Below are 20,465 nucleotides of genomic sequence, written 5' to 3'. Positions count from 1 at the left end.
CGGACTGAAGGGTCCCAGGTTCGATTCCGGTCAAGGGCATGTACCTTGGTTGTGGGCACATCCCCAATAGGGGGTGTGCAGGAGCGAGCCGATCAATGTTTCTCTCTCATCGGTATTTCTAACTCTCTATTCCTCTCCCTTCCTCTCTGTAAAAAAAAAAAATCAATAAAAAGAAAAAATATATATACAAAGATTTCCTGTAACCCCCTTGAATGTTAAATCTGCAGTAAGCAGTTATAAAAAAAAAAGCAGTATATATTACTTAGTGAGGAAAATAGGCTTTCAAAAATAGCTTGAATGACTACCATTAATTCAGGGGTTACTATGTGCCAGGCACTATGCTAAAAGCTCTGTCAACATTTCCACATTTAGTCTCCCACAACTAACAACTTTGCACAGAAAATATAAATATGCTCCTTTTAAATATGAAAAAAGTGAGTCCTGGGCTAATAAATACATTCTAGGAAACATGGCTAGGAGGGACATAACTAGGTTTTGAACCCTGGTTTGTTTGAATTTAAGCACTATATATACCATAATGCCTCCTATATTAATTATATCTAAGCAAATAAATCACTGCTTCCAACTTACTAAAATTACAATACAGTTAGGGGAATGTTTCCTCTTCTATAATTCATCTTTCTTACTAGATAATGCTTATGAGATACCTCAGGAAAACATACTTTATGAAAACAAACAAACTTCAGGGAGTAAAAGCACAAAATATAGATTTATCATTTTACCCTAAACTGAGAAGAGCTAAAATCCACTTCTCAAGGACATCCCTCCTACCTCCAAATGCCATTTAAAAATTAATCATTCTACAGTATGACTATGCAATAATATATATATTATAGGTTTAGAATAAATATTTTGCTAAGTGTCTATTAAAAACCACTTCTCTGAAAAAATAACTTCACAAATTAAAAAAATGATTATATATCGAAGTATAGGGGTAACATATCACTGGTGTCTTTCAATATTGATAAGTAGGTAAATACTTCTATGATCTGAAAATTTACCCTCTCATATAATAGATGGAACTGAAATTATGATTTTTGAAGAAATCAGGGAAAAAATAGCCAAAATATATTTTTCTACATACCATTGGTCTATGGCAATTTGAACATCATTGACATTTACTCTTTAATTTAGTAAAGAGACATTCTTTTCTTATTGTTCCTCCTCATCACTGATACTCAGCATCCTTAACACTAAATAGCTCTTGACCTTAACTATATTGGACTCATAGGGGGAGATTTAAAAACTACTAATGTCTGGGTCTCATCCCCACAGCTTATGATTTAGTTAATTGGGAGTGTGACCTGTGTATTTTAAAATATATTTTTCTTGATTTCAGAGAGGAAGAGAGAGAGAGGAACATCAGTGATGAAATAAAATCATTGACCAGCCGCCTCCTGCACACCCCACACTGGGGACTGAGCTCACAACGTGGGCAGGTCTCCTGACTGGGACTCAAACCCTGACTTCCTTCCTGGTTCATAGGTCAATGCTCAACCACTGAGCCACGCTGGAATATGTTTATATTTATTCCATCTAATTAATACTTATTAATTAGGTGGAATAATAAATTACTATTATTTTTAAGCTGTCCATCATCAATGTGCAGCTCAATTTGAGAACCACTAATATAAAGGGTTAGATAATGGAAAACACATCTGTGAGTTTCAGAAAGAAGGCTAATTATAATGGCTTAACAGTGATACTTTTGGAATAGCTACAGATTTCAATGTATATGTTATATCTGTTGTAACACCATAGATAATGGAGACTTAGTTATGTTACTACATACTTCGGGCATTTCATGAACCAAGAAATATAGCCAGATTATTGTCTCATTCTAACCCTGCTTCTAAAATTATCTTATTTGTTTCTGGAATTCTGTAACAAATTTGCATTTGGATCAGAGCACCAGAAAATTCAATAGTACTACTGTCTTAGGGGAAGGCAGTTGAAGTGTGTAGTAATAAGGTTTAAAATTTATAAGTTACCATCTTGGGCAGTAATCCTGGCCAAGTTTCTTAAAGACAATTTGACACACTAATAAAACTTCTGCCAAAATAATCTTTTGCAGAGCCAAAGTAACCTTAGGTACGATAAACTGGTCCCAATGCATGAATTCATGAAACAAACAATTGTAACAGGTTATCTGTACTTCTGATATTGCTGTTTTCTCTAAAAACACACGTAGAAGAAAGCAAGATTCTGTATAGCAAGTGATAGAGATGCAGCTAGGCTCCAAATAATAATAATTTCTATTCATACAAAATGTTATAATTTTTTTAAAGCTTCACAATCAAGTTTTTTATTTGGTTTCTATGGCGCTTTAAAGTCCCTTCACTTCTTGGTACTATTCTATCTTAAATACATGTTTTTACAGCTGAAGCAGTGTAGTGATAAGGTAATTTGAAGGAAAATTCATGATTGGTTTGTTTCAGGAGAAACTATCATGATTCTGTCAAGAAGGATAAGGTAAGCCACTATGATGTTTATATCTGGCATTATTGCTGTTTCTAATTAGCATATTACCTCTGGTTCAGACTCTACATCATTATACATCAATACTCCACTTTACATAGCTCCTTCGTAAAGGAGCTTGTAAATAGACAATTGGCAACCGCAATAGCAAACACTCTTTAAGAGGAAAATATGACCTCTTAAGAGGAAAGTGTCATCTACTGGGACTTGATGTCAGCCAATGAATATTCATTCAAATAAACATCTGTTACTTCCACAAGCCACTGTGGTAAATCAGTCTTAAGGAGCTATACAGAGATGAATATCACATCACCTTCCCTCTCCCCAAATCAATCTCTTTAAAACGCGTCCCTTTTGTTTGGGTTGCCCATCACACATATTATACTAAAACACACTGTAGCGACTGAGCTTAGGCAATACAGAGCCCATGCGGATGCTCCTGTTGTCAGTCCCTGATATTGGTTTTATTTATTCCATATTTACACACCTGAGTTATGTGGTTTATCAACTTCTGTGGTTGTAAAGGCTGCAATGTTGATCCTTATTTTCAGTCTTTAACAAACAAGTGCCTGTTCTTGTAGCAAACATATTGTGCATGTGTGAGCACGCACACACGTATATCTATTTGCATTGTTTTACTAATTAGACTAAGTATACCCAGATTAACTCATTAATCCATCCATTGTACCAGACTAAGCACAAATCGCCTGATGGTGCTGAGAATTTACTCCAGACAACTCCTCTTATTTTTATATACTCACATAGTTAAATGCATAAATATAACTTATCAGTGTTTTAATGTTCTTTTTAGCAACCCAGAAATTTCAGGATTCTATCAACTGTTCCTTCGCTGACATTAGGCAAAATGGATTCTTGCTGTTATTATAAAGTGAAGAGTGTAATCAATGTTAAAATGTTCTTAAATATAAATTTGGAGATATTTTTAAAATGTAAAAGAAAATATTGAATTTTAACATGAAACGCTTTGTGTTTAAGATTTGGTCATCTTTTCTAATAATGAAGTGATGGAGTACCAAGATTTATTTTCGCAATCTTTTACTTTTTAAGGCTTAGTCCACTTTTGGAGATTTTTCTTCTGTTAAGACTCACGGCCTGCTGTACCACACTAATAAGGAACAAGTTTGAAATAACTCTAGTGATTTCCTTTTCATGGAAGTGCAGAGGGAGATTATGTATACATTTGATTTAATAAATACAATAATTTAAAATGTAGATCAACAGGATAACAGGCTGAAAGGGATAGTAGAGAAAAGGGACAAAGGAAGAGAATGGCATAAAGAAGGAGAGAGATTAGCAGAACTAAAAATGCCCCAAAGAGCCAGAAACAATTTCTGATTTTTACAAGGGCTTTCTTACATATTTCTTTCTCATTGGACAGTCTCTGTCAATTTCACCATCTGAAAATTGTCCAAAAGCAACTCCTGTGGGATGGCTAAAACCTCAGCACTCCCTCATTCTTCACTGGCTATCAATATCTCCAGGCTGTCCCAGAGGTCCCAATTTTTTCCTTTCTGACTGTGGGGCCAAAAACGCTATCAGTTCCTTCTCCTTCCCATCCCCTTGCTTGGAATGCTGTTTATGTACTTAGAAGTGGCATAACATAGCAGTCAAGAGCATGGGTTTCCTGGCCAGAGTCCATCATTTATTACTCATGTGACCTTGGGCAAGTTGCTTTATCTTTCTGTGCCTCCGTTTCTCATCTGTAACATCCTATATAATAAAAGGCTATTATTCAAATTGACCGAACAGCGGAACAACCGGTCGCTATGATGCACACTGACCACCAGGGGGCAGACGCTCAATGTAGGAGCTGCCCCCTGGTGGTAAGTGCGCTCCCACAGGGGGAGCACCATTCAGCCAGAAGCCGGACTCATGGCTGGCAAGTGCAGTGGCAGTGGCAGGTGCCTTTCCAACCTCTGCAGCAGCACTAAGGATGTCCGATATCCCTTGAGGGCTCCCAGACTGTGAGAGAGCGCAGGCCGGGCTGAGGGACCCCCTCCCCCCGAATGCATGAATTTTGTGCACTGGGCCTCTAGTTAATATATAATAACAGTACCTGCCTCATTGGGGCTATTGAGAGTATTAAATGAGTCAGTGTATATAAAAGACAATATGTGTTACGGAAGTGTTTGCTGTTATTCAACAAATAGTTATTGAGTTCCAACACAGTGCTAGGCACTGGAAATATAGCTTTGATGGCAGGGAATGAGTGAAAGAAACCAATATCTGAAAGATTGGAAGATTGAACTTTGAACTCTATTTTACACATAAACTCTACTTTGCTACAATGCAAAAAATAACTGTTGCTTTTTTATACCATAGAATTATCCTAAGATAGAACTTGTTTCTCCATCTACTCAACCCGTGTCTACTTCTTGAGAGCCTGTTCCCTGTGTATTTTGAAGGACAAGCCATCTACATTGAAAAATAAGCTTTCTTATTTGTTGAATTAGGTACTCAGTGTTTGTTTGTTGAGTAAGCATATAAATACCTTTTTTCATCCTCTGGCTTCTCCTGTAATGTATTTGTAGGCAGTAAAACCATAAGTCTAAGGGGCTGCTTATTCCATGAAGAATAGGTGAATGAAAACCTGCCATTGTTTTTCAGGCAGGAAAGTCCTGTTCTTGGACCTGAAGCTCTCCTTCTTAAACCATCCTGCTAGATTATAAACGCTTTAGAGCAGGTTTCATATCTCGTTTGGCACATATCTTCTAGCACTGTGCTTTGTCATTTAAAAGGTATTTGTTACGTGATTAAATAAAGTCTCAGATATGCAAATAGTTGCATTTCCTAAATTCAATTTCTGGTGTGTGTGTGTGTGTGTGAGGGGATGGGGGGTGGGGGGGGTGGAGGTATGTGTGGCAAAAATGGCCATAGGTAAGTTGTAGACTTAAAAACATTTTTCCCCCTAAGGATAAGGAAAAGAGATAAATTTGGAATTAATCTGCCCAGAAAGTAGAACTCTCACCTGATGCAAACAACCTTATTAAAAAGTATACTGATTTAATACATCTGCCAGCCTGAGCCAGTGTGGCTCAGTGGTTGAACATCAACCCATGAACCAGGAGGTCACTGGTTTGATTCTCGGTCAGGGCACATGCCCAGGTAGGGCTTGATCCTCAGTGGGGGGCATGCAGGAGGCAGCAAATTAAGTTTCTATCGCTCTATCCCTCTCCTTTCCCTCCCTCTCTAAAAATAATCCGTACAAATATTTTTTAAAATAGTCTGCCAATAAATCTGAGATTAATCAAGGTTGCTAGTATTTACCTTTATCTTTTTAAAAAATATATATTTTTATTGATTTCAGAGAGGAAGGGAGAATCATTGATTGGCTGCCTCCTGTACACCCCCTACTGGGGATCGAGCCAAAATCCAGGACTCTTCAGTCTACAGGCCGACTCTCTATCCACTGAGCCAAACCAGCTAGGATGCTAGCATTTAGCTTTATAGAACACATAACTTGATTTCTTCTATGTAGACATTTCATAAAGCAGGTTAGAAAAATTTTGCTGCCCTCCTGCATTTTACAAAGTAACATAAGCCAATATTCATTCTCTGACAAGGGTTCTGTAAGCAGTTTGGTGAGAAAATGAGGTCATTGTTCTTCTGATATGTATTTCAGAGGTTAGGGTCACATACCAAACACCATTAATTTATTTGTCCTTTAATCCATTATCCTTTAATTAACCTATTGTTCTTTAATTTCTCTAAATACTTTTAGCCTCCTGTATATTTGGCCTGTGCTACTTTTCATGAAAATCAGATCCATAAATAATTAGGCAGTGTAAAAAATCATGTTTCATGTTTTTGGTTATTCTTTTTTAAAATATATTTTTATTCATTTCAGAAAGGAAGGGAGAGGGAGATAAAAGCATTAATGATGAGAGAGAATCATTGATCAGCTGCTTCCTGCACATGCCCTACTGGGGATAGGGCCCTTAACCCGGGCATGTGCCTCTGACTGGAATCGAACCCGGAACCCTTCAGTCCGCAGGATGCTCTATCCACTGAACCAAACCAGCTAGGGCTGTTTTTATTCTTTAATAATCCCTTCAATTGACTTTGAATGTGAAAATAACTTGACCATCCACTTATTCATTCAGAAATCATTTACTAAATATTATATGTCAAGCATTGTATTAGGCACAAAAAAACAGATATGGTCCCTGCTCTTATTCTAGTAGTGGGAGAAAATAGTAAAGACATATCACGTGAATATTTATGTACTTACAAACTATGATAAGTACTGTGCAATATATAGTGTATTATGCGTGATTATAACAGGATTGCCAAATTTTTGTCACCGTGTCAGAGATCTTTCTCATGCTGATGAACAAGGGTGAAAAAAGAAGATTGTTACACTTATGAGAAAAGAACTTTCTGATGACATCTCTACAGGAGCTGATGACTTGGGAAACTGGAATATATGCCCTGGTGAATATGATAATATAGTGGAATGGGAACAGAATTTCAAAATTCTGTCTCTAGTTCTGTCAAGAGCTATCATTAAGACTTTAAGGAAGTCAGTTCATGTCTCAGACTCAATTTCCTTGGTCAAAAGAAGTCTAGTATTTCAATACCCTTTTCTTGAAACAGAAGTACTGGTACTAAGCAATCACTACTTTATGAATCCAAGTTGGGTATGCTACTTATATCCACCACACACTGCATGTATATTCTTATTGAAAATTATCATTTCTTAAACCCACTAGAATCACTCTGTGATGTTTACTTAATTTGAGTTATTTTGGGATATTATAATCCAGAAAAGTTAAAACCAGGCATACATTTGAGATGTTTTATAGATTATGATAAACCTCTAGAATTTGGACCTGAAAAAACTAAAGTATAACTCTCAAAAAACTTAGTTAATATCCCCATTTAAAAAATACTGTTTTACTTCTTTAGTTATAAAGACATTCAACTAAACTGTAACTTCTTCATTATGTCAAATTGAACTACTTTCTTTGTAGCCCCAAATTAAAGCATATTATTTCTTATTGAATTCCTCCCAATTAAATAACCACTTGTGCAATACAGAAAAGGTGGCCAGATTCACAAGTAAGCAGACCCTTAAACCAAGGTGATTGTTTGCCTATTACTTCCAAATCTCCTTTATACATTTTCTCATCATATTATGCATATGATTTTTGCTTTCCGAAGCAGAAAGAATACACTTAATCTGATTTCACACATGAAATACTCTAAAGTATCTCAGAAAAATTTGTGACATAATATTAAGTAAAAATGCCAGTAGTCAAGATGATGCACAACATCTCTTGTTAGTCTTTTTAATTAAGGAAAACATCAGCTGATTGCATAGGAAAGGATTTCAACCATGAGGTGAAACTTATAGTAAAAATGATAGTTATAATACACATCATTTTATATCCATGTATATTCCATTGAGTGACTGGACCATAATTTATTAAAGCCTTGATGTTACATAATTTGAGTGGTTTCCATTTTTATATGGTATAAATTACACTGGGATAAACATTGTCAGGCATATGGCATTTTTTAATATTTTGGATTATTTCCTTAGGAAAGATTCCCAAAAGTAGAATTACTAGGTTAAAGGGTATGAACATTTTTATGACTCTTGGAACACATTGCCAAATTGCTTTCCAGAAATAAGTTATAGCAATTTACATTGCCACCATCAATGTACACAAGTGCCCTTTTCATAATATTCTCACAGGTATTTGGCATACAGCTTTATTTTTTTCATATAATTTTAGATTTGCAAATTTCATATAGTTTTAGATTTGCAAATTTTATGTACAAGAATATAGTACCTCCTTTAAGCAGTATATAGTTTAATCATCTTAAATTTCTAACATGCCCTTTAACTGTCTCTGATGATTTGATATTTTTGTAAGTCTGTACAGAATTATACTCTCTATATAAAAAGCCAGCGGCCGGAATGCCAGTTCAGAGTCTGGCAGGTGGCCGGTTTTCCATACATGACACAAGGAAGGAAAGCACTGATGTCGAGCAGTGCACCGGACTCAGGGGGTGCAGAGACACTGACACTGACAATGCAAACATGGCTTCTTAGATTAAGCCTGGACCAAGAAATAACTTCCTCATAAACCAGAGAACTAATGGACACAAGCAACTCGGTAGCATCTGAAACAGCCTGAAAAAGGAAAAGTGTAAAATGAAGAGATATTGAGAAAAGTTATTGAGCGAAGGAAACAAACAAAAGCTCTCTGAAATCAACAAATCAAATTAGTAGGTGTTTATTCTACATGCCTTATGTGTGAGTTATGTTGCTGGCCATGTGGTGGGTGATGGAAGAGTTCTGTAGCCTCGCTGTAGCTTATATAATCACTGAATTCAGAAGCTTTTAGGTAACTCAAATGACAGGATCCTGCAGAATTCTAGGTTACACACACATACGTATGTACATAAATATCACAGAGGCCCAGTGAAGGCTCAGTGAAAGCACCTCCCAAATTAGGGAGGCCTAAAGGATTCTGGAACCTTCCTTGTCTGTCCTTAAGACAGGTGCTTTTAGGTCACATTTTGGGCGGGGGGAGAAAGGAGGTAATTGTGGCAGTACCTATTGCAGTTGGATATAGTATCTTGCCCCTTACCTTTGACTCTCTCCAAGTTGTGAGTTAGAAGCTGGCAGGACCCATACCAGTAGGAAAGATAGGAGGCTGAGAGGAAACAATCTTCTGTGGTAGCTGGTATGGTACTGCTTTGTGCTACTGTTTTGAGGAGTCAGATGGGAATTTTTTTTTTTTTTTGCACACTTTAAGGAATACTTTGCATCAAGTCAAATATGTACACCTTCAGAAGTGCTTATAAAACATGATCCTGCTTGGTTGAGTGTCGTCCTCTGCACCACAAGGTTGTGGGTTTGATTCCTGGTCAGGGCACATGCCTGGGTTGTGGGTTCGATCCCTGGTCAGGGCACATATGGAAGTCAGCTGATTGATGTTCCTCTCTTTCTCCCTCTCTCTAAGCATGTCCTCAGCAGATGATTAAAAAAACCCAAACATGATCCCTAATTTCAAGGGTTGACATGGCAAAAACAAGAAAGAGAGAAAATTATTACAAAACAGGGTGTCCTGTGAGGAAGAACTTCATGTTAGAAACAATGTATAACTTATAAGTTGCTTCTGGTCAAGAAGGTGATGTCATGTTACCTTAGAGCGAGCTGTGAGCTGGATGACCCTTTGAGTCAGGTGAATGAAGGTAGTTGGGCAGCTAATATTGTGGGGGTAGGCCACTACTTTCCCTAACCTTATGGAGCCATTTAGTCTCTTTATGGTGACTGTAACTATATGCTAAGTACTGTTGAACAACTATTATGTCCCAAGTACTTTGTCAAGAACGTTATCTATATTATCACCTATTGATTCCTCTGGACCAGTTCATTGTTAGTTTTCTTGACCCACACCCCATGACCTTAAGCTGAATTAATAATTCCATTACTAATTATTAATTAATAATAATGCTCCACTAATTCTGTTCACTCCTTTCATAGAGCACTTCTCATTCTATAGCCTACATTTCTGGCTGTCCCACTGCCACTGAGCTGGCAGGGAGCCGCACCCATATCTCACTTCAATTTCCCAGCGTTTCGTGGTTCCTAAGTATTCTGTTGAGTGAATGTTGAGTAGAAGCCTGCGACTTCAAACTCATTGAAGAATCATGGAACTTTTGCGCAAGAGAGGATTTAGCACCTTTGCTACAATTGCTTTACACATGTGAAAAATTAAGTTGGAACAAGCAACTTCCTCGAGGCCACATAAACTTGGTAGGATGAGGTTAGAATCCAGTTTCATAGCTTTTCAGCTCAGTACAGTTTCTTCTATAGGAGATGCTATCAAAACTCAGCTAAACCTCCTGGCCCCACCCAAATCCTATCAGCAATTGGCCTTTGGGCCTTCAGGCTCTTTCTGTGATATAAAATTTCCTAAAAGGATCCACTTTTACATATAGCTTTCCTTTCACAGTTTCCCCATTCCCAAGTTCAAACTTAAAATTGGCCGGCTGTTACTGCAGCATCACAGTGTAAAAGTTGGGGTGGGGGGGGCATTCTGTCTATATTTTCACTAACAAGTTCTTTCCACAAGCTCCCTTTGTCTCAGCCAAATCAAATGCTTAACAAGCACACCATACTCTTCCCCCTTTCTTGAGAGATGCTGTTCATTCTGACTGGAGGAGCCTTTCTCCTTATCAACCCGGTGAACTTGAAGACATTGCTCCCTTTCTGGACTGGGAACTCCTAGCACAGAATGGAGACCTGGCTTTAGTCACACAGTGATGGAGTGAGTGCATTTGGTGTGTCTTACAGGGGTGGGCAAACTTTTTGACTCGAGGGCCACAATGGGTTCTTAAACTGGACGGGAGGGCCGGAACAAAAGCATGGATGGAGTGTTTGTGTGAACTAATATAAATTCAAAGTAAACATCATTACATAAAAGGGTACGGTCTTTTTTTTCAATAGTTTTATTCATTTCAAAGGGACCGGATCCGGCCCGCGGGCCCTAGTTTGCCCACGGCTGGTAGCACCTCGCAGCACAGCCCTCAACGAAGTTCACTGAATGACTGGGTCTTTGGAAAATTACAGAAATGTAACTTACTCTTCAGAATTGTAAGCAACCCTCTACCAAAAATTTTGTTTGGAGGAAAAAGAATATCTTGGCTCACTGTGTTGTTGTTGTTGTTGTTGTTGTTTTTCTTTAACTCTAGCTGTCTGTTATGACTGCCATTCTCACTCCCCCTGTGAACTCCACATTCTCCCAGCGCCTCTGCCCCTGGAGGCTTGTGGGGGAGGAATCCACATTCCTGGGGGCCTCCATCACTGGAGCAAGTTCTCAGGAGCTGGGGAGGTCTGGGCTGCAAACAGGAAGTGTCTGTACTTCTGACCCGTCTGTGCCCGCGGCAAACCCGGCGGAGTCCACCTGTGTGGACATTCTGACCAAGCATCAGTCGGGCTGCTCTTTCCAGAACCGGCATCTCGCATGCCTGTCAGAACAGTCCCGCAGCAATTGTCAGGTTGGGAGCCCCCAACGCCTCTTCTTCACTTTAAACAATCTTGAACGGGACATTTAAAAAAATTGTTTTGGAATTTTGAGTTTGCAAAGCATCCGAACGCCTGTCCCCTTTTCACAGACTGAGGGCCAAAGAGCAGCAGAGGCAGGTCCCATAATCTAGAATCCTTTTTCCTCCCTCAGTGCCCGAGACCTCATGTGGCCCCTCTAGCTCCCAGGAGGGGCCAGAGGCAGCGTCCTGCACCTGCCTGCCTCCTCAAGGACACCTTAGCCTCCAGCCTTCCAGGGGGCTGCAGCCTCCCCACCATGCGCCCGGGGCCCTGGCCCAGGAGTGGGGGGGGGGGTCCTAGGGTCCACGCTGGGGCTGTGGCCAATCCTGGGGATGACTTCGGTCCCCCCGCCCCAAGGCGCCGGGGCTGCAGGCTGCGGGGCGGGTAGTCCAATGGGCAGCCTCGCTTGGGAGGCGGGCTCAGGCCGGAAGCCACCCCGCGGCACGGCAGCCCCGCGAGACGGCGCCCGCGCCCCCGCCCTCCCAGGCACCGGCTCCGCGGCCCAGGGCGGCAGGGGCCAACGCGCCGGGTCCCCGCCGCGCTCTTTGTCCCGGCCGCGCGCGCGGGCGAACGCGTGCACCCCCCCCCGCACCCCCCCGAGGGAAGGGAGGCGCGGAGAGCGCGCACGGGAGCAGCTCGCGCCCGCAGAGCGCCGGCGGCGCGCGCCCCCTCCGCCCGGCCCGCAGCGAGCACGCGCGCCGCGCCCGCCCCTCCCCCGCGCGCGCTCGGAACTTGCTGACTGCGCGGCCGGGAGGAGCCGAGCCGGGCGGCGGCGGCGGCGGGCGGCCACAGCGCGCGGGGGTCTCCCGCGTCCTCTCCGCCTCGCCGGGAGCTCGCGCCCTCGCCCCGCCGAGCTCCCCCTCCTCCGGCGGAGGCGCGGGGCGGCGCCACCCTCCGGCCGGAGCCCGGCACTGCACAGCCCCCTCCGACTTTCAATGTTCCACACTCCCCGGCCAGAGCCTCCTCGGCTTCTTTTTTTCCCTCCCCCCCCCTTTCCCCCCCCAGCTGCCTCCATTTCCTCAAGGAAGGGTTTTTTTCTCTCGCCCTCCCCCACACCGTAGCGGCGCGCGAGCGGGCCGGGCGGGCGGCCGAGGTAAGGCGGCGGGGCCGGGGGGCCGCGTGGGGGCGGCCGGGGCGGCGGCGGTGGGGGAGGGGGCGGGGGCGGGCAGCTTTGTTCGCGCCGGGCGCCCGCGCCGCCGGTGTCCGCGAGCCGAGCCGCGGCGGGGCCGGCCGGGCTGCTCGCATCACTTGGCGCCCGGCGCGGCGAGGCGAGCGCTGCCCCGGCCCCCGCGCGGCCCTCCCCACAAAGGGCCGCGGGGCTGCGTGGCCGCCGCCGGCCGCGGCTCGCCTCCGGGGGCGCGGAGATTTGTTGCACTTCTTGGGGCTTTGTTTGTTTGTTTGTTTTCCCCCCCCTGATATTTTTTTCCCCCCCACCGTGATTTTTGGACAAAATGTCGGTCCGTGATGTGAAAATTGAGCGAGGAGCCCGGGTGGCACGGGGAGCTTTGCAGAAGGGGCAGTTGGGCTCCGGCGCTGCCCGGGGCGGCAGCTCGGGCTTGGCCGGGTGAACCCCCGCCGCCGGCCGCGGGGACGGCTCGAGCAGCTCGTGGGTGGGTTTTCGTGGATTTTTAAATTCGCTCAGTGTGGTGTTGGAAGGCTTAACGTGCACCGAGGAGGAATCGCCGCCTTAAATAAGCATATGGGCGAGGAACGGGGTATGTTTTCCTCTCGGAAAGGGAATTTGGGAGCGTGGACCCATGTCAGTGGGTAAATATTTGGACGTTATTAGTGACTTTTTAACATTTTTTTTTCCCCAGCGAGATCTGTTATTGACAGTGTGTCATATGTTATGAATGCTCGTTGCCGAAGTTCCCTGGCAGATCTGTCTCCTGCCTTCGGAGAAAGTAGACAATTGATAGATTGTCCAAGGGCTGGGGAAAAAAAAATGCGAGTGGGTTTCCTAACTTGAGTTGGGTGAACCCCTGAACGCTGCTGGCGTGGGGCACATCGCCGCCCCGTAACCTTGCAGGACGATGGGATCCTGTGAACACTTTGGAAGCGTTTTCATTAAAATACGATTTTAGGGGACGGTTAAGGGAAGAAAAGGCTATGGGCTTATTTCTTAGACTTAACATGTCCTCTCCCCCCACCCCACCCCCTTTTTTTTTCTTTTTAAAAAAGTTTTCCAAGTACTAACTTCATCAAGATGTCCAGTGAGAGGCAGAGGTCCGATGATGAGAGCCCCAGCACCAGCAGTGGAAGTTCAGATGCAGACCAGCGAGACCCAGCCGCTCCAGAGCCTGAAGAGCAAGAAGAAAGGAAGCCTTCTGCCACCCAGCAGAAGAAGAACACCAAACTCTCTAGCAAAACCACTGCGAAGTTATCCACTAGTGCTAAAAGGTAATGTGCCACCCAGGGATTTAGCACATTGTCAGGCTGTCTTCCGCGTGGCTCGACACTTGTGCTGGTTGTACACATCAGCAGCAGCAGTTCAACAATATTTACTGGGATTTTTTTATTTGTGCCAGAATGAGTTGTCATTCTTGAGGTGGCACATAAGCCACCTCCCTCGAGTTACACTTTTAAGCAAACTTATTCTGTGCTCTGGTAACTTCTGTAGCAGTGCCCTTGGGTAGAGATTGGGCTGACATTCTGACAGATGGTTGAAGGAGTTGGCGAGGAAAATTGGGTGAACCCGGATTAGCTGGTCCATTGAGGATGCTCCTTTCTATGAGTCGTATACTCTTCTTCATTGAAATGGACACTTCTATAGGTCAGCAGAGCCTCTCCATGAAACTTAACCATCAGAAACCATCATGTTTGCTAGAAATTTGTCAATTCAAGTCCTTAGCTGTATTTGAAAGCAGATTTAAAAAACTGCTTCAAATGTGCTTTCAGTTTTCCAAACCTGACCTTAAGTCATGCATCCCAGGTATTACTTTTTGTAGTTGAATTATGGTTATGCTTTCGAATTCCTTTGAGGACAAATAAAACTGGTAAGTGCTACTTCCAGTTTTAGATGGCACTTGGTGATTGAAAACTTTCACTGTCATTGTGCCTTTTCCCTGAAAAACTTGTGGCTATGCTTGACACTGTAATACTCAGCAGCAGGACAAACATATTTTGTTGGGCATAAGTGAAAGATCATTTGTCTCCTGTTGATTTTTATTATCTGTGATGGTGAAAATAATGTTCTGTCAAGTGGGACTCCCATCAGTGGTGGTAGTGGACTATCCATGAATTGTGGTAATTATACATCAAATGTACCTACAGTATTAGTCAGTGTTGACATTTTGTTGATTTTTATTGATCACAACCAAAGGAAAAAGAAAATATAAAAATGATCACATATTGGCATTTTGTAATGATTCAGAAGTACTCTTATTTTTCTATGGATTTTCATCTCTTGTATCAACAATTGATAATAACGAGAATATTTTATTAAATAACAGCAGTCTTTGGAATAATTTACAGTTTTTGTCAATTTATTGTAATCTTGAGGAACATTTTAAACATCTTAAGCTTTGAGAGCATTTTAAATTTTAATAAAATCAATAATTGCCCCCCCCCCCTTTTCTCAAAGCAATATAGTATATCTTTTTATCTCCTTTCCCCCAAATTTATTAAATTTAAGTGCTGTACTTAAGATCAGGGAAAACAGATAAGGTTAAATAATGCCAAAGTCCTTTGGAAGTTTTTCACTGGTAAAGACATTTGTAAATTTTAAACTTCTTTTTTACAGATAAAATACTGTCAGCACTATTAATGTGTAAGAGCAGTAGCTTGTTAATTTTTACCTTGGTAAAAGTGACTGGAAGTCATTGTCAAATATTCTAATGCTTTCCCTCCTCCCTTCTTGTCTCATTTGCATATAAGCTTGAAAAGAGAATTTCTTTGGTAAAAAGTGTTTTAAAACAGATTTTAGATCCTTTACTGAGTGCTATTGGAGGACTATTTCTCAAAACAGGTGTAAATGTCTTATTTATTTACAGTAGCAAGTGAGAAAAAAAGCTGCAAAGTTTCTGTTAAGGGATTTGGGTTATGCCTCTGAGAACAAAGAGGAAGCAGCCATGTTAGCATTACTGAAGGCAAAGCCAGCCTTGCATTTAACTGCATGGTGGTAGAGGGCAGTGTAATTCCCCGGTTATTCTGTAGACTATCGCAAATCCTTTTTGTCTGTTCTCATTTCACTAACAGAATTCAGAAGGAGCTAGCTGAAATAACCCTTGATCCTCCTCCTAACTGCAGGTAAGAAACAAATTTTGTTGATTTAATTTCAAATTGTGGAAAAATACCAAGAGATTGATGTGTCGTCCTTGGATGTGTGTGCTGCTGAAGAGGCTACATTTGCTTCTTTCCAGCTTTGCAAGTGGATTAAACAAACATTTTCTAGGGTGAATTAAGTACATTTGGGAGAAAAAAAAATGCGTTTTAGCATGTTATATATACATGTTGGACTTGTGAATGTACTGATTTTGTGCTTTTTACTGAGATTGATTTGAACGGTGCTGATTTTTTCTGTTGTATTTCTGTAAAGTGTGTTTATTCAGAAGTATATTGCAGAAACTTCTACAGTTTTTGCTGAGCTTTAAAGTTACTGCTTGTGTGCAATCTGAACTGACCTTCCAAATTTAGAAATCACCGAATGTGTTATAAAATGTAAATGCAGTAAATAAGAGTATAAGTTGTTTCTGTTTGGTTTATTCATTAACTTGCCGTAAGGACAAATTTCATGTGCTAAGCTAACGGTTTTAGTTGTTTTCTAGACAGTATATTGTTGGAATTATTTACATTTTAATCAAATGTCCTAATTACTTGGAAGAACTCTTAGTAATTTAGGTACTTGAAATAATGTGTATGAGAAGCAGTTAGATGAATTGGAATTTGTGGGAAGAATTTATATCAGTGAAACTCATGTAGAATAATTTAAGATTCTTGGTTGGTAAAAGGTGCATTAAGATAACTGGTGGATAATTTTTTCCTTGAAACATTTTTTCAATTCCTCTTACTTAGTGCTTTGTTTTTCAGTAGTGACTTTATGGTTTTTAAAATTCATCAAACTTAGAGAAACAGTCTTGTAGATAACTTGCATAGTGATATGTGCTCAAGAGTGAGAGTGGCTGCTAGAAATAAGGCAGTGTTATGGTTTGATATGAGAATGTTTTCTTGTCTTACCTTTATTTTTGCTACAAGTTGTGTTCACTTGTGATGATGAGACCTATCTCTGAAGTATGTTTGAGATATAATAGGGTACAATCCAAATGCTTCCTTCTATGTGTATTAACCGGATCCTCGGATAAGGGGATCGGATCCTGATTTATCCAGTGAATTAACAGTTTTGCTTATATTTGTCATCAGCAATTTCAGTTCCAAAAGGAAACAAGAATGCAAAATAATTTTAAATAGATAGTGGTATGTCAGATCTGAAAGTATTACTTACGACCTACGCTGTGCAGTAATGTAGCCACTAGCCATTTGTGGTTGTTGACCACTTCAGTTTAGTCCAAAATGAGATATGCCATAAGTGTGAAATACACATTGGATTTTGAAAACTTAGTACAAAGAAAAGTATGTAGAATAATCTTACCAATTTAAAAACATTTTTTATTACATGTTGAAATGATAATCTTTTGTATATATTGGGTTATATAAAATCTGATTTAAAATTAATTTCACTTTTATTTTTTACCATTTTAATGTGGTTATTAGAAATTTTAATATTACATATGTGGTTTGCATTGTATTTCTATTGAACAGCACTGCTTGAATGGATAAATAAATCAAAATATTTTTAGGTGTCTAAATGGTATGTCAAAGCTGTAGCCATTTAGGGAGGGGGTCAAGTTAAATTTGCTCTCTGAAGAATCCCTTAAATTGCAGTGTATTTGGGTATTTCCTATTATAAAAGATGCAAAGCGCTGTCCATTCAAAACTCTTCAGTGTTTTAAAATGGCACATAAGGTCAAACATTTTCAAAGGTTTCTGTTTCTTTTCTGCAAATGGCCCAAACTAGTGTACTCGCATAAACTAGAGCCCAGTAGACAGGTGTTGAATGTCTTTAGGGCAGTAGTGCAGCATTGCAGTTGCTGAAGGAATAGCGCTGTACAGTTTAATGCCGGAATGGTTCCACGTGGTCACTGGGGATTAGTGTAGAGGAAGTAGAATCTTTCTAGGAGATAGAAAGTTAACTTGTTTTTATTTTTCTCTTTTATTTTTCTGTTTTCATTGCAATTCGTGAACGCTTCACATTTAATGATCAGACTAGAGAAGTAGCAAACCTTTGGGCTTGCTTGTGAGCAATAACATGGAATACATCATCTTTGATTTCCCTTGTCATAACTTATGTTTACCATTAACTATTGCAATGACATCTTTCAGTTCTTTAGTTCTTTTAGTATATGGGTGTTGGCAAAAGTAGGTTTACAGTTGTGAGTATGTGAAATACAATTTATTGTATTATTATTTAAGTATTATTTGTATTGCAGCTGTAAACCTACTTTTGCCCACCCAGTATGCATTTCTTTGTGACTGACTGATTAAAGCAAAAACAGACAGGAAACACGAGTCTTGGTAGAGGACTGGTAGTTTGGGGACAGTCTTCCATCTGACAAAAATATCCAGATACTTTTGTGTGTTTCATTTTATGTCTTAAGATTCTTTTGGGTGGAATATCCTGTCGTTGTCCAGGAATTTGGAATATTCAGTGTTTAGTGGAGACATTTTAGGATTTTTGACAGCTAAGTCCAAATTTGTATTACATTTTTTACTCATGTCAGGTATGTGACACATTGCTAGTGTTCTTGTAATTCACAAGGTCATCAGTGAGAATTTTAGCTTCATAATAATTATATAGTTTAAATTTCTTCATTTATGTTATTAAAAATGGGATTCTATATTTATAAATTCTAGCATATGTGAATTCATATTGATTGAAATCAATGAAACCTAATTCTTTTGACTTTCATGTGTAGTTAATCAGAGTTCCATTATGGTTTTGAATATGATTTTTACAAGTTTGTCAAAGTATGTGACAGATTTAATTGTTCCTCAGGGAAGAAAAGAAAGTATATCTGTGTACATTTAGGAAAATGTTGAATGAAATACAAGAAAGCTCAACAAAATCAAAATTATTCAGACTAAGATTTCTCTTAAACCACTTTCTATGTTGAATTAATAAAAGATTCTTTAGTTATTATCTAGCCATGTCTATATTGTATACACTCATGGTGATCTTAAGGTAGACTTAATTGTTGAATTATGTGTGTGGCTTTAAACTTGTTTGAATATATTTTGAGAGTATTAGTATTTCTTTTCCTGAGAGTATAAAAGTTTGCTAAACTGTATATTTCCAGTGATTAGATGGCGTTTCAGTTTTTAGGTATTGAAGTACCTAAGGCCAAAGCATCCTCAACAAAGGCATAATATTTTGTGGCTTAAATTTATACTCTTTACATACTATAATCTAGATTAGGGTATAAATAGTTGATGAGAATGAAGGGAAATTGTATTTTGGGCATTTCCGTATGTTTTTAGAGAAAGTTAATGACTAGAATTGTTGAGTGAGGTGCTGTTCAGACATTTAGGTTCCGCCTGTTTCCCAAAGTGTGTTCTTGTCCCCTCAGTTATCACTTGTACAAGTGACAAAAATACAGAAAGGTGCTGAATTTTTAAACTCAAACTCTACTTTTCCCCATATATATGAGACAAATATACATTCTTAAAATATTCTTTAATGTGTTCAGATTGAATTTATGTTAAAGTAGATATTCAGGGACATTTGTAAATAGTTTTTGGATGTGGAAAAGGTTTATTGGAAGGAGGTGTTACAGTATCAAGTTAGAGTATTAATAAGTTCATAGTGCAAAACCTGAAAGCACATTTTGCTAACTTCCTTCTTTTTAAAAATAATTAATAAAAGGAGCAATTAAGTTCTAAACCAGAAGTTAGAAACCCTTGATTTAGTTATAACCCTGTCTGTGGATGAACGCTACCTCTGAGGGTTATTACCACTTTTCATCATTTTTTAGCATAGACTAGTACTTTGCTGCTCAAAGAGTGATCTTCAGACGAGCAGCATCTGCATCATAGGTGAGATTGTTGGAATCTCGCCTTCCCCCACTGCAGAAGCACTGAATCCTAACCTGAATTTCAACAGGATTCCCAGGTGAATTGTATATACATTAAGGTTTGAAAAGCACTGGGCTGTCTGAGTTTATATCCCTGCTCCGGCACTTACTCACTATGTTACCTTAGGTAAGTTACCGAATAGCTCTGTCTTTCGGTTTCCTTGGTTGTAAAATGGAGAGTAAAATGACACCCCCTTTTAGGTTTGGTGGGAGGAGCAGATGAGTTAATACGGTTTAGTTTTGTAACAATTATAAATCGGATTCATAAAGTGGGAGACATGGCTTTGCAGCTTTCCCTCACTCTTGCTTGCATTTTCTCCAGTATATTGGTGTCCTACCTTAGGAATAACTTCATTTCAGTCAGTTCAGCACCAGTTTATTAAGGACATATCAAGCAGTTGTTTGATGTTAGTAAAAGCAGTGGCTTAGAACTTGAATAAAAAAGAAAACATAAGAAAGTTGAGCAAAAATAAACAAATCGTATATCCCTTTTAAAGGAATATGAATAAAGTTAATGATACTTTTAGTTCAGTAGAGAATGCTTGACTGTCCAGGAAATTATAATGAAAAATCTTAAAATAAGGGTGATGGCTGTTTTCCCTTTTAAATATTCCATTATAAGAATTTGCAGTTTTACTGAGAATGAGATTATATCAGTATTTGTAAAATTTAGATTCTGAATTGATATAGTTTAGTTATCTAAACATAGTATTCTTTCCTTATCAGTGATCTAAGGAGAGATTTGGAAGGTTTTT

At 40.0% G+C, this 20,465-nt stretch overlaps 1 protein-coding gene across 3 annotated transcripts in view; it reads left to right on the top strand.

Moving 5' to 3' along the window:
- Positions 1–12,343: 12,343 nt before the first annotated feature.
- The window catches only part of UBE2E3 (ubiquitin conjugating enzyme E2 E3), a gene marked incomplete at its 3' end in the record, with an annotated part of 86,638 nt that continues 78,516 nt past the window's right edge, over positions 12,344–20,465 (top strand). Inside the window, exons 1-3 of one of the 3 annotated variants that reach the window (XM_081095440.1) lie at positions 12,344–12,677; positions 13,766–13,984; positions 15,782–15,832. In XM_081095440.1, the coding sequence (XP_080951566.1) occupies positions 13,791–13,984; positions 15,782–15,832 (245 nt within the window). In that variant the 5' untranslated portion in view covers positions 12,344–12,677; positions 13,766–13,790. Of the gene's footprint in view, positions 12,678–12,782; positions 13,300–13,765; positions 13,985–15,781; positions 15,837–20,465 lie in introns of those variants that run through there. The other 2 variants (XM_081095442.1, XM_081095441.1) reach the window with 2 other exon arrangements.

Source organism: Myotis nattereri, assembly GCF_964212035.1.
Source record: "Myotis nattereri genome assembly, chromosome: 7".
Lineage (NCBI taxonomy): Eukaryota > Metazoa > Chordata > Mammalia > Chiroptera > Vespertilionidae > Myotis > Myotis nattereri.
This window is presented reverse-complemented; position numbering and strand designations above follow the sequence as displayed.